Source organism: Tupaia chinensis, unplaced genomic scaffold (genome assembly GCF_000334495.1).
Source record: "Tupaia chinensis unplaced genomic scaffold, TupChi_1.0 Scaffold000612_1, whole genome shotgun sequence".
Classification (NCBI taxonomy): Eukaryota; Metazoa; Chordata; class Mammalia; order Scandentia; family Tupaiidae; genus Tupaia; species Tupaia belangeri.
Genome location: NW_006160131.1, coordinates 648,598 through 659,764, shown reverse-complemented (window position 1 = coordinate 659,764; position 11,167 = coordinate 648,598). Strand labels below are relative to the sequence as shown.

At 62.4% G+C, this 11,167-nt stretch overlaps 1 protein-coding gene across 14 annotated transcripts in view; it reads right to left on the bottom strand.

Moving 5' to 3' along the window:
* Positions 1-11,167, bottom strand: part of FAM193B (family with sequence similarity 193 member B) — a 42,312-nt gene continuing 31,145 nt past the window's right edge. For 11 of the 14 annotated variants that reach the window (XM_027775914.1, XM_027775915.1, XM_027775916.1 and 8 more), the window contains 6 exons: positions 10,817-11,062; positions 4,384-4,428; positions 3,070-4,084; positions 2,849-2,924; positions 2,070-2,167; positions 1-356 (listed from right to left, as the gene is read on the bottom strand). In XM_027775914.1, coding sequence (XP_027631715.1) covers positions 2,071-2,167; positions 2,849-2,924; positions 3,070-4,084; positions 4,384-4,428; positions 10,817-11,062 — 1,479 coding nt within the window. In that variant the 3' untranslated portion in view covers positions 1-356; position 2,070. The remainder of the gene's footprint in view (positions 357-2,069; positions 2,168-2,848; positions 2,925-3,069; positions 4,085-4,383; positions 4,429-10,816; positions 11,063-11,167) is intronic. The other 3 variants (XM_006158859.3, XM_027775921.1, XM_006158862.3) reach the window with 3 other exon arrangements.

Sequence of the window (11,167 nt, the reverse complement as noted above, 5' to 3'; positions counted from 1 at the left end):
TCTGTGTCCAAATGTTGCTTTATCTTTCAGCACGAAAGATCTTCACAGTATCAAAAGTAAAGAATTGGAAAAAATAAAAACAAACAGAATGAAAAACCGAATGCAGAGCAGTGTGGGCCGGCAGTACCATCAGGCCCGGCCCTGACCCGGCTCGGTCCCGGCTGGAGTGTGGAGGCCACGTAGCACCAGGACGCGCTCTGCTGAGGTCTGGAGGCCCGCACAGCGCAGCATCCGCTCGGCTTTTGGTTGGTCCGGGACGGCTGGGAACAGGGGGCTTGGGCACGTGGAGGGAGGAACTGCAGACCTTCGGCTGGCAGTCGGGGTCTCAGGATACCTGAACTCGGCCTGGGCGGGGCCTGCGGGGCCAGAGCAGGTGCACTGTAAGTGGCGGTGGTGCCCTGACCCTGCCGTGCAGCCTCAGTCCCCCAGGGTCCCACCAGCAGCTGTTTTTGTTCCCAGGATGGAAAACACTAAAGACCCCCTGGACTACCTCCAACACACAAAGGTAGAGACCATGCTAGGAGCTGAGCCCAGACCAGGGCTAAGACCTCAGGGCGTTTCCCGCAGCAGAGGGGGAGAGGAGGAGGGCAGGAGGGGGCTGGCTCCCAGGCCATGCCCCACTGGGCCCCCAGTGACAGCTTTCTCAGGCTCTTGGCACTCCCAGTCCTGCCCTGACCAGGCTCGACAGGGTCCAGGTGAGCTCTTCAGGGAAGAGGGCAAAGTGGGAATGGGCAAGGGGAGGAGCTGGGGGGGGGTGACTGGCTTGGCTCCCAGGTGACAGAGAGGCGGGCCTGTGGGAGATGTGACCCTTCCCCTCTCAGTAGGGGGGACAGATGCAATGCCAGGTCCGGCTCCTCCTGAGTCCTGGGGAGGTGGGGAGAGTCAGGGCGCACTCTGGCCCTGAAGGTGTTCCCTTTGGCAAAGGATCGGGGAGCCCAGGCCACTCAGAGCAGAGGGCTAGAGTCCTCGGGACAGGCCTGGGCTGGGTGCTGGCACAGAGGCGGGCCCGCGGGGCAGGTGCAGGGCTGTGCGCACACGTGCCTGTGACCCGGGCTGGCCAAGGCCGAGCTGGCTGTTGGGGGTTCCTGTCTCTCTCCAACTCACGGAAGGTAAATTAATACATTTAAAAGCACAAATACCAGTCCTGACCCTGGGGCAGTACAAGGGTGCCACAGGGACCCCTAACCCTGAAGGCTATCCTGGCTGCCGGCTCTCCGGCTGTCCTTGGGAGCTGAGGGTCTGCCCTGGCATGGCAGGATGAAGCGGACAGGTGGGGTGTTCCCCACGGGGAGGGTCCCTGAGCTCACCCCACCACCCCACCTCCTACCAACTTGAGGGCAGCCACGTGTGGCTAGCCAAAGGCTGACCTGAGGGATGCAGCCCAGGGGTGAGGTTTCCAGCTGCGCAACCACTAGGCCCCAGCCCAGCAGCCAGGCCGGCCTTCTGGCTGCCCTCCCCTCTGGCACAAGGGGCCCACTGTTCTCCCTGACCCTGTCCCTGTCCAGATCCCCATCTGATGTGTCACCATGTCTGGTGGCACACAGGCTGCCAAGTCTGTCACGGAGCCTGCCTATCCCGGAGGACCCTGGCTCCTCCACGACTGGCTGACCCACAGGCCTCGGTATGGCCCATCTGCCTACTCCCTGTTCCTCAGGGATGGTCCTCCTCCCGAAGTTCCAGCAGGGAAGCGCTATGGTAACCTGCTATGGGGAGCCAGGCCAGGCCAGTGGGATTTGACCCTGTAGCCTGTCAGTCCATCAGGGGTCGAAGCAGGACCATGGGACTATTGCTGGCCCAGGAGGCAGCTGGTGAGAGGGCCAGTGGGACACTCCTCGGTAGGGAGGGCCCTGTAGGAGGCTCAGGGCGGGCCAGGGAGGAGTGATACAAGAACAGGCTTGGGGTGAGTGGCTGCAGGACAGATGGGGCTTGGACCTTTGGAGATTGAGGCTGGCTGGGCCAAGGCCACCAAGCCAAAGTCCAACTTCTTGTGTCCCAGAGAACACAGCGGCCTGGTGAGGGCACCGCGGGAGGAGTGCAGAGCTGGGCAGAGGGGTGCAGGCAGCACTCACCTCAATGAGCTGTGCTGGGGCTGCTTTTCTTGAGGCTGAAGTTGGTCCAGTTCACAGCCACCTTTTGCCGAGTTTGCTTTGCAGAATCCAAACAGAATCTGGAGGGTTCGGGGACACACGAGCAGCAGTCAGGAGCCCCTTCCCTTTCTCACGGAGCCCTCTTCCAGACACCGTGTGTCCTGGTCACTAAGAAACCAGGCTGGCTCTGCACAACCTCCCTGGCTCGCACGTGCTGGAGCCCAGCAGGCAGGGGTCTTTGCCGGCTTGGGGTGACATCTGGAGACTGAGCGGCCCTGGGAACCACCGGGTTCCTCCTCAATTCTCACTGCACTCTGGGCTGGCTTCCATCCCCCAATGCATGTATGCCTCACCCACACTGTCGCAGTCTCCTTTCTGTCCTACCTGGCCCCCTCGTTCTCACTGCCCAGTTTCACTAACCCCAGCTCTCCCGGGAAGGCCTCCTGGAACTCCGGCCCATAGCCCCACTGCAACCTTGCTCCCTGAATGGCATGGAGCTCTCCCTGTCCATACTGTGGTGACCCCCCGTCCCAGAGCTCAGGCCAGGCAGGGCAGGGGAAGTGCGAGTGGGTAAACAGAGCAGACTAAGCTGAAGCAAGGCAGGTCTCAGCCATGGCACGCCCCCTCCTGGTCCCTGCCAGTTCCCAGATGCTCCGTCCTACCAGTGGCCCCCTGGACTCTGCCACAGGCCGGGTGGGACCGAGCCTGAGGAACATGGTAGGTGAGTGCGGGCAGGACCGAAGTACACAGCCCACACCTACCTCTTAAAGTACTCCACCTCGCGGTCAGTCTCGTCCATCTCCACCCCGTCCATGTCCTTGGGCAGGAACACGTCGTCTAGGAAGACACAGCCAAGGGGCTCAGTGCCCACAGCCAGGCCTCTGGAGGGATGTTCCGGGGCCAGCACTGCACACGCAGACTGCCCTCCACCCCGTGGCGCGGCTGGGAGGGGGGTCAGCCACTCAGCTCCTGGTGCACTCACCCAAGGACGAGGCCGACTTCTCCTGCTTGCTGCGGCTCCGGCGGTTACGGCCCTTGCCCTGGGGCAAGCCCTGTGGTCTTGCTGGGCCTGGGGGCTGCACAGACTCCTGCTCCGGAGGCCGCGCCTTGGCCTCGCCCAGGCAGTTCCGCCAGGAGCTGCCCGTCTCCTTCTCTGTCTTGGGGCTGCCAGCCCAACACGGTCCCAGCTGGCCGCCTCCTCCAGCCTCAGCACAGGTGCCCACTTTAGGAGGCTCCGGGAGCTGGCCTGGCTGCTTGGGGCCAGGGGTCTGGCCCTTGGCAAGGGAAACCTCTAGGCTGGCAGGGGACCGGGGGGCTGGGCTCGCCTCGCTCTTCTTGGCCTGGCTGCCCTGTCTCCTGCCCTTCCGCGGCTTCCCACCTGAGACCACGGGCTCGGGCGGCTCCTGCTTGTAGGTGGGGACTTCCTTTGAGCTTGGCTCCTCAGCACTCGGGCTGCCTGGAGTGGGCGTCTTGACCCAGATGACCCGGGACAAAGTGGGCACAGTGCTGAGTCTCCTCACCAGCCCATTCTCGGGGATGATGCCGGGAGGGGGGCCCCTCACCTCGGTCCATGGTGGGTGAGGGGCTCTCCCTTCTGCCCATGGTGGGGCTGGCTCCCCCGGAGCTTGCACCACGTGGTTCTGGGGGGAGCCCAAAGTCAACGGGGACAGGTCGAGGTTGATGTCAGGCCGCTGTTCTGAGGAGCCGTTGAGGGTTAAGGGTGGGGAACTCGGGGGCTCAGGCTCAGCAGCCCTCCCCTTCAAGAAGCCCCTGCTGTCCACGCTAGGCTCGCACACGCTGAAGCTGGCGTGGATGGAGTCCTCCACCGTGCTCCCGATCTCCTGGAGACGGCTGCTCAGGAAGCTGTTCACCCGGTCCAGCTCCCGGGCGGGCCACTCCGAGAGCCTCTCCCTGGCAGGCCTCAGCTCCCGGCTCCCAGACACGCTGCAGCTCGTCTGCTTCAGTGCTTCAGCTGCCAACTGGGCCTTCTCCCTTTCCTGCCAACACAAGACGTGGTTTCAGCAAAGGCTTGCCAGCTGCCAAGCACAACGTGACGCCTGGCCCAGCAGCCTGGCCCGGCCCTGCCACGAACTTGCTGAAGGCAGCGCCTGCCCACCCCCACAGAAAGGGGCTGAGCCGCAGCCAGGCAGGCACATCCAAGTCCTGGGAGCGAGGGGGCAGGGTTCACAGCCTGCTCGGCCGCAGCTGCCCTGCCAGTCCTCTGCCTGACAGCGAGGATTCCAGCACAGGCCCTCGCCTCCCTGCCCGGGGATGTGAGCTTGAGCAGTTCACTCACTTGCTGGGACTCAGAAACCTCATCTGCGCAGTGGGGACAATGACTCTAGAATGAAGAGCACGGGGGTGTGTGAGGAAGGGGCTGCTGGAGAGGCACTCTTGGCCACTGTGCAGGTAGTGGGGGACAGCATGGTACATTCTGGGGCCGTGAGACCACTCTGGGCGGCTGGGAATGTGCACCTCTGAGGCCACGGGCACAGCTGCTGAGCAGGACAGCGGCCTATGGAAGGGCCACACCGAGTGCCCACTAGCAAGGCACGGCAGAGCGCCCCTTTATAGAGGTGACAGCTGGGAGGCTCCGGGGGCCGACCCTGAGCACTGTCAGCTCAGACAGGCCTGCGGCAGCGCAATATAAGTCTGAGGGCTCCGAGTCCGCCCCTCTCGGTGCCAGCGTGCCCACGAGCCTTCTAGGGGAGGGGGAAGGATGCCGCTCTCAGGAAGGAGATGAAGGGGGCGCCAGTGCCAGGTGACTGCCACGTCACACATCTCCAGGTAGTTCAGGAATGAGGGGAAGAAAGAGGGAAAGGGAACAGGACAGCAAAGAGGGCTGGCCCGCCTCAGTGTCAACTTCTAGAGGCTGGTCCTGTGCCCAGCAAGTGGGCATTTCTACGCCTATCTTCCAGAACACTGGCCCCACAAGCTAAGCCAGCTGCCCGTGGCCCTTGGACAGATCACTTACTCTCTCTGAACCTCAGACCCCCATGTGGACATTTCTCGCAGGGCTGTTCTGAGGACAGGGTGTGGGGGGGTGTTCTCCACAGGTGCTAAGGCTGGCCTCCGCCCGTGCACAGGTGTGAGGCAGCTAAGGTCTGAGCAGTTGTCATAACACGAGGTCATCTGTTACAGACCAAGGTCATCTGCTACAGATGGGGGCCTTGTTACAGACCGGGGTCCTTGGTTACAGACCGGTCCTCCGCTACAGACCGGGTCCTACGCTACAGACCGGGGTCCTCTGCTACAGACCGGGTCCTCGGTTACAGACCAGGGTACTATTACAGACCAGGGTCCTCCACTACAGACCAGGGTCCTCCGCTACAGACCGGGGTCCTCGGTTACAGAACAGAGTCCTCAGTTACAGACCAGGGCCTCAGTTACAGACCGGAGTCCTTAGTTACAGACCAGAGTCCTCAGTTACAGACCGGGTCCTCCGTTACAGACCGGGGTCCTCCGTTACAGACCGGGGTCCTCCGTTACAGAACAGAGTCCTAGGTTACAGACTTCTAGAGGCTGGTCCTGTGCCCAGCAAGTGGGCATTTCTACGCCTATCTTCCAGAACACTGGCCCCACAAGCTAAGCCAGCTGCCCGTGGCCCTTGGACAGATCACTTACTCTCTCTGAACCTCAGACCCCCATGTGGACATTTCTCGCAGGGCTGTTCTGAGGACAGGGTGTGGGGGGGTGTTCTCCACAGGTGCTAAGGCTGGCCTCCGCCCGTGCACAGGTGTGAGGCAGCTAAGGTCTGAGCAGTTGTCATAACACGAGGTCATCTGTTACAGACCAAGGTCATCTGCTACAGATGGGGGCCTTGTTACAGACCGGGGTCCTTGGTTACAGACCGGTCCTCCGCTACAGACCGGGTCCTACGCTACAGACCGGGGTCCTCTGCTACAGACCGGGTCCTCGGTTACAGACCAGGGTACTATTACAGACCAGGGTCCTCCACTACAGACCAGGGTCCTCCGCTACAGACCGGGGTCCTCGGTTACAGAACAGAGTCCTCAGTTACAGACCAGGGCCTCAGTTACAGACCGGAGTCCTTAGTTACAGACCGGGTCCTCCGTTACAGACCGGGGTCCTCCGTTACAGACCGGGGTCCTCCGTTACAGAACAGAGTCCTAGGTTACAGAACAGAGTCCTAGGTTACAGAACAGAGTCCTCGGTTACAGACCGGAGTCCTCAGTTACAGACTGGAGTCCTCGGTTAGACTGGGGTTCTGTGAAGAGCTCATGCTCAGAACAGAGTTTTGCTACTAGGCAATGTGTGACTACCAGTGTGGACCGAGGGTGGTGGAGCCATGCGCACTCTGGCAGCAAGCTCAGGACGAAGCACAGGGAGGCCCGTGCTGGCGCCATCCCACGAGCCTGGCTCTCTCCACACACCATCGCACGTCACCCTCACTGAACCTGCCTCGTCGCTTTGTGTCCTCGATTTACAGCCGAGGAACGCTGACTCTGGGAGAGCAGGCACAGGCTCGAGGTCCCATGAACAGGAAGTGGCAGAATGGGGACAATATACCCAGGTACGCTCTTTGTAAGCTCCTGCCTTTCTGCTCTGACTGGCACCGAGACGCCAAGAGGTGGGAGCCAGGTTCGGGGAGCGGAACTGCGTGCGGGATGCAGGCTGTCTGGCGACTCGCCTACGGGGGAGACGGATGTGCAAACAGGACATTCAGTTCAGAGTGACAATGACAGGTGCTATGGACAGAAAGCACAGGGTGCTCTCAGAACCTAGAGAAGGTGCTCCCAACCCAGACTGGGTCACCAGGGCATGCTTCCCTGAGGAGGCAGTGTCTACACTGAAGGAGTGAGCAGGCTCCCTCAAAAAGTAAGACAAGTACTTTCTAGCAAGTGGGAGGTCTGGGAAGGCCGGGAGGCCCGGGAAGCAGGGAAGGCTGGGAAGCAGGGGAAGCTAGGTAGCAGGGAAGTAGGGGTCTTTAAGGAATACAAGCCCCACAGAGGTACAGCAGGTTTCTGGGGCTGGAGAGGGGTGGCAGGAAGGCCAGGAAAGAGAGACTAAAAAGCTGGCGAGCTATGCAGTGCTGGGTCATGAGGGGCCTGCAGGCCACGCCAGGGTGGTAGGAAGGCCAGGAAAGAGAGACTGAAAAGCAAAGCTGGGGAGTTGTGCAGCGCTGGGTCATGAGGGCCTGCAGGCCATGCCAGTCAGGTTTGGTCCTGAGAGCAATGTCTAGCCGGCAGGCTTCTGGGCTCAGGGCAGTCATTGGATGACGGGGCTGGTCTGAGCTGCTGGAGAGGAACCTGGGCAGGACTTTGGACAGCTCGTGGGAGAGTGCACAGAATAAGTCAGAAAACCCAGTAGACGCCACCAACCACCAACCACGGCTGCTCGGCAGGGCCCCACGAGCCAGGCTCTGCCCTCCCTTCCCACGCATCTCTCCATCCGTTTCCGCGACCGTCTGTGACTTAGCTTCTGCTGTCCCCCGCATTACAGATGAAGAAGTTGAGGTTCAGAGGGAAAGGGGTCTGCCCAAGGTCATACAGCAAATGTGGCAGTGCCAAGCTCCACACCGAGGTGCGCTCCGAGGCCCGCTGCTCCTGCCACCGCAATGCGCCCTCGGGGCGACACCCAGGGCTCTGGTCCGGGCGACAGGAGGGACGGCGGTGCTGGTCACTAGACAGCGCAGAAGGAGGACGAGGCCTCTCTGGAGAAGGCCAACGGCCCCGTTTAGGTTGTGCCGAGTCGGAGGTGCCCATCAGCAGGAGACGCTACCTAGGTGGCTCCTCCCCGGGAGATGACCTCGAGAGGGAGGGCCAGCAGGGAGGGGGGTGCACAAAGGAGACTGGGGAGAGGTCGGGGCAGGTGAGGAAGCAGAACATGGCGTTCCCACTGCCCTGGCCCTGGCCCTGGCCCTGCTTGGCTGAGGACTGAGGAGTCACAAACAATGTTTGAAAAGGAGAATAAATACAAAATGTTAAAAGTGACTTAGTGGCAAACAAGATGGGGACAGGACGGCAGGTCTGCACTTGGCAAACACAGGTCCCCGGTGACTCCGTGGGGGTGCGGTGGGTACCAGCTTGCAGGGAGCTGATGGGAGGGACATGCGGACATCATGTCTTGGGAAACCTGGCTGTGACATGAGGACAGCGACTGGCTGTAGGTCATGGACCAGTCTGTTTTCAAGGAACAGAGTGGTGGGCACAGCGAATGCTGGCAGGAGACAGCCCAGAGGAGCAACCGTAGCTGCCAGCAGGGGGCCTGGCTGGGCTGCGTGGGCCTCAAGAGAGAAAGGGCACCTCTTCTCTGACCCGGGGGAGATGTGAGAAGGCCTGCCCAATGGCCTCTGTCCCCGTGGAAACGCAGTGAGGTTGTTTACAAATACGAGGTGGGGGTGGGGAAGGCCTCAACACTGAGAAAAGCACGGGTCTGACAGCTGAGGTGGTGGAGGGCAGTGCCAAGGAACAAGGCAGCCAGTGGACAGGTGGCAGGCAGCCAGGCCACACCTGACCCGGGGGAGATGTGAGAAGGCCTGCCCAATGGCCTCTGTCCCCGTGGAAACGCAGTGAGGTTGTTTACAAATACGAGGTGGGGGTGGGGAAGGCCTCAACACTGAGAAAAGCACGGGTCTGACAGCTGAGGTGGTGGAGGGCAGTGCCAAGGAACAAGGCAGCCAGTGGACAGGTGGCACCCAGCCAGGCCACACGGGCGGGGTGAGAGGGAGGCCACATGGCCGGGTGCCACAAGAGGCTCAGCCCTGCACTTTCCCAGGTGAGGGAGAGGCAGCCTGGGGGAGTGGGGATGGGTAACGGGGTGTGGGACAAGTGCGGAGATGGTGGGCCAAGCTGCTCCCCCGCCAAGACTTACTTCATTCCACTGAGTGACAGACTGGCCTGGGAAGAAAGGGGAGGTGACATTGGATCTGCTGGGGTGACGGGAGCACCAGCAGCTAGAGAGCACAGAGCTGGGGCTACAGCTTCAAAAGGAGCAGGGCTCAGTCCAGGAGGGCCTCATGGTCGGGAGGCGCGGCACCGAGCAGCCCCCACCGGCCAGCTCTGGGGGAGCTGTGGGGGTGGCAGCCAGCCTGTGGCTGCACCCGGAGGAGAAGGGACTTCAGGGCAGCCCTGTACAGATGACGGTCAGGATGGCCTGTGACTCCCGTGCGCCTGTCCCTGCCTGTAGCCCCGTGACTGCGAAGCCTATGAGGCAAGGCGCCGGGCTCCACGCCCTGGCCTCCACATGGGGCAGTAAGCCCTGCTGGGGTGGGCAGAGCCCCAGACACATGGGGTGTGCTGGGTGCGCGAGAAGTCCCCAAGCAAGTGCGCCCAGGGGAGCACCTGAGTCGAGCCTCGAAGGGAAGTTTAACAGGAGGAAAGGAAGGCTGCATTCCCAGTGAAGGGGAAGAGCGTGTGGGCACGCGGGCGTGAGCAGCACACCAGGCCTGGGGACACCAAGCGTGTACTCCGGGGCCGAGCTGGGAACCACTGCCCTAAGGGGAGAGGCCAGAAAGACCACTGCAGCCCATGGGCCACTTCTGGCTGGGCAGGGCTGGGTGGGAGAGTGAGGATAGGAGGCAGTGGTGGGACCCCTTGACTCACTACTTCAGGCTGCAGGAGAAAGGTCCTGGCTGTCCTGGCTGGAAAAAGACGGAGACTCACTTCTGCTTTCCAGAGCACTAGGACTGGTCGGCCACCCTAGAGTGGGCTGGCTGGCTGCCAAGCCCCTGCATGCAGCCTGTGCGCCGCAGCTGGGGCGGGGCGGGCAAAGAGGTAATGAAGGCACAGGGACGGCCCACAGTCCCCGGAGCGCACCAGGCAGCCGAGCTGCCGGAAATAGCTCGCTGGGCTCCAGTCGCAGCCCCCAGGACAGGTCGCTCCCATGGCTTCAGTTACATCCTGCGCTGGCGACTGCTGGCGCTGGCTCCCACCTCTCCCTCCACTCTGCTGCCTCAAGGGGACATCTGAGCCGACACGCCCCACTGACGTCACTGTTTCCAGAGAAAGGTACGGCCGGCCATCCTGCTGGCCTGGCCACCAGGCAAATGCCTGCAACACATCCCCGACTACACCGCCCCGTCCTGCCAGCGGCCCCTGAGGCCTGTCACTTCCATTCCCTTGAGAAGTCTCTTCTGCTCGGGTCCTGCCACCAGCTCTCCCCTCACTTCTTGCCTGGAGTCTCAGCCTCCTGCCCACCTTACAAACTGGCACACCAGAACGTCAGCTACAGGGCCGGCCAAGCATGCCCAACACGTAGAGCTACAGGGTGCAGGCCCCTCTCCTCCACGCCTGCCCGGCTCTCGAGACTCATCTGGCTACGCCTGGCCATGGGGTCATGTGCGGAGCCTGCAGCCAGGAGGGCCCCAAGGCACCTGTCCTCTCTCCCTACCCTGCAGGTCACACCTCGACCTCTAGTGAAGCCATTTCTAGGCAAGAAGGGGGCCCTCCCTCACGGTACTCGGGACCTAACACACCTGCCTGGTTCCTGGCCAGCGTCCCCGCTGGACTAAGCTGCTCCCAGGTGACTAACTGCTGAATGCATCAAGCCCTAGGCTCGCAGGGATTCAGAGCAGCTTCTGAGGCCAGGCCACAGCTGCCTCCAGGCCTGCAGTCTCCCTGGCCCCGATGCCTCCCAAGCTCACTCAGACATTCCCAGAGCAGGGCCGCACTAGGGCCTGGGGCGGCTGGCACTGTCCTTGCCCAGGAGGGGCTGGGGTGAGGGCTTCCTCGGGAGGAGAGGCGGCAGGGCCGAACCCCCACACCCACCTTCTTCTTCAGCTTGTGCCGGGCCCGCTTGGCGGCCCTGGCGCTGTTGGGGACTCCGGGCCCCGTGCTGTTGATGAACTCCAGCAGCTCGTCCACATCTCGGCGGTCCACGGTGAGCTCCCCAGGGACCCCGCCCAGGGCGCCCCCCTTCACCTTCACGGGCGGCTCCTCTTTCCGCCTGGTCAGCCGCGAACGGAGCTTCTCCCGGATCTCAGTATAATTCCGACTGGTCGGGGCGGCGGGTGGCTGGGGGAGGGGAGGTGCCGACGTTACGCCTGGGCCAGGAGGCCCGCAGCACTCCCACCCGTGGGCACCTGGCGCCCTGCGGCCAAGACAACTGCTCTCTACGAA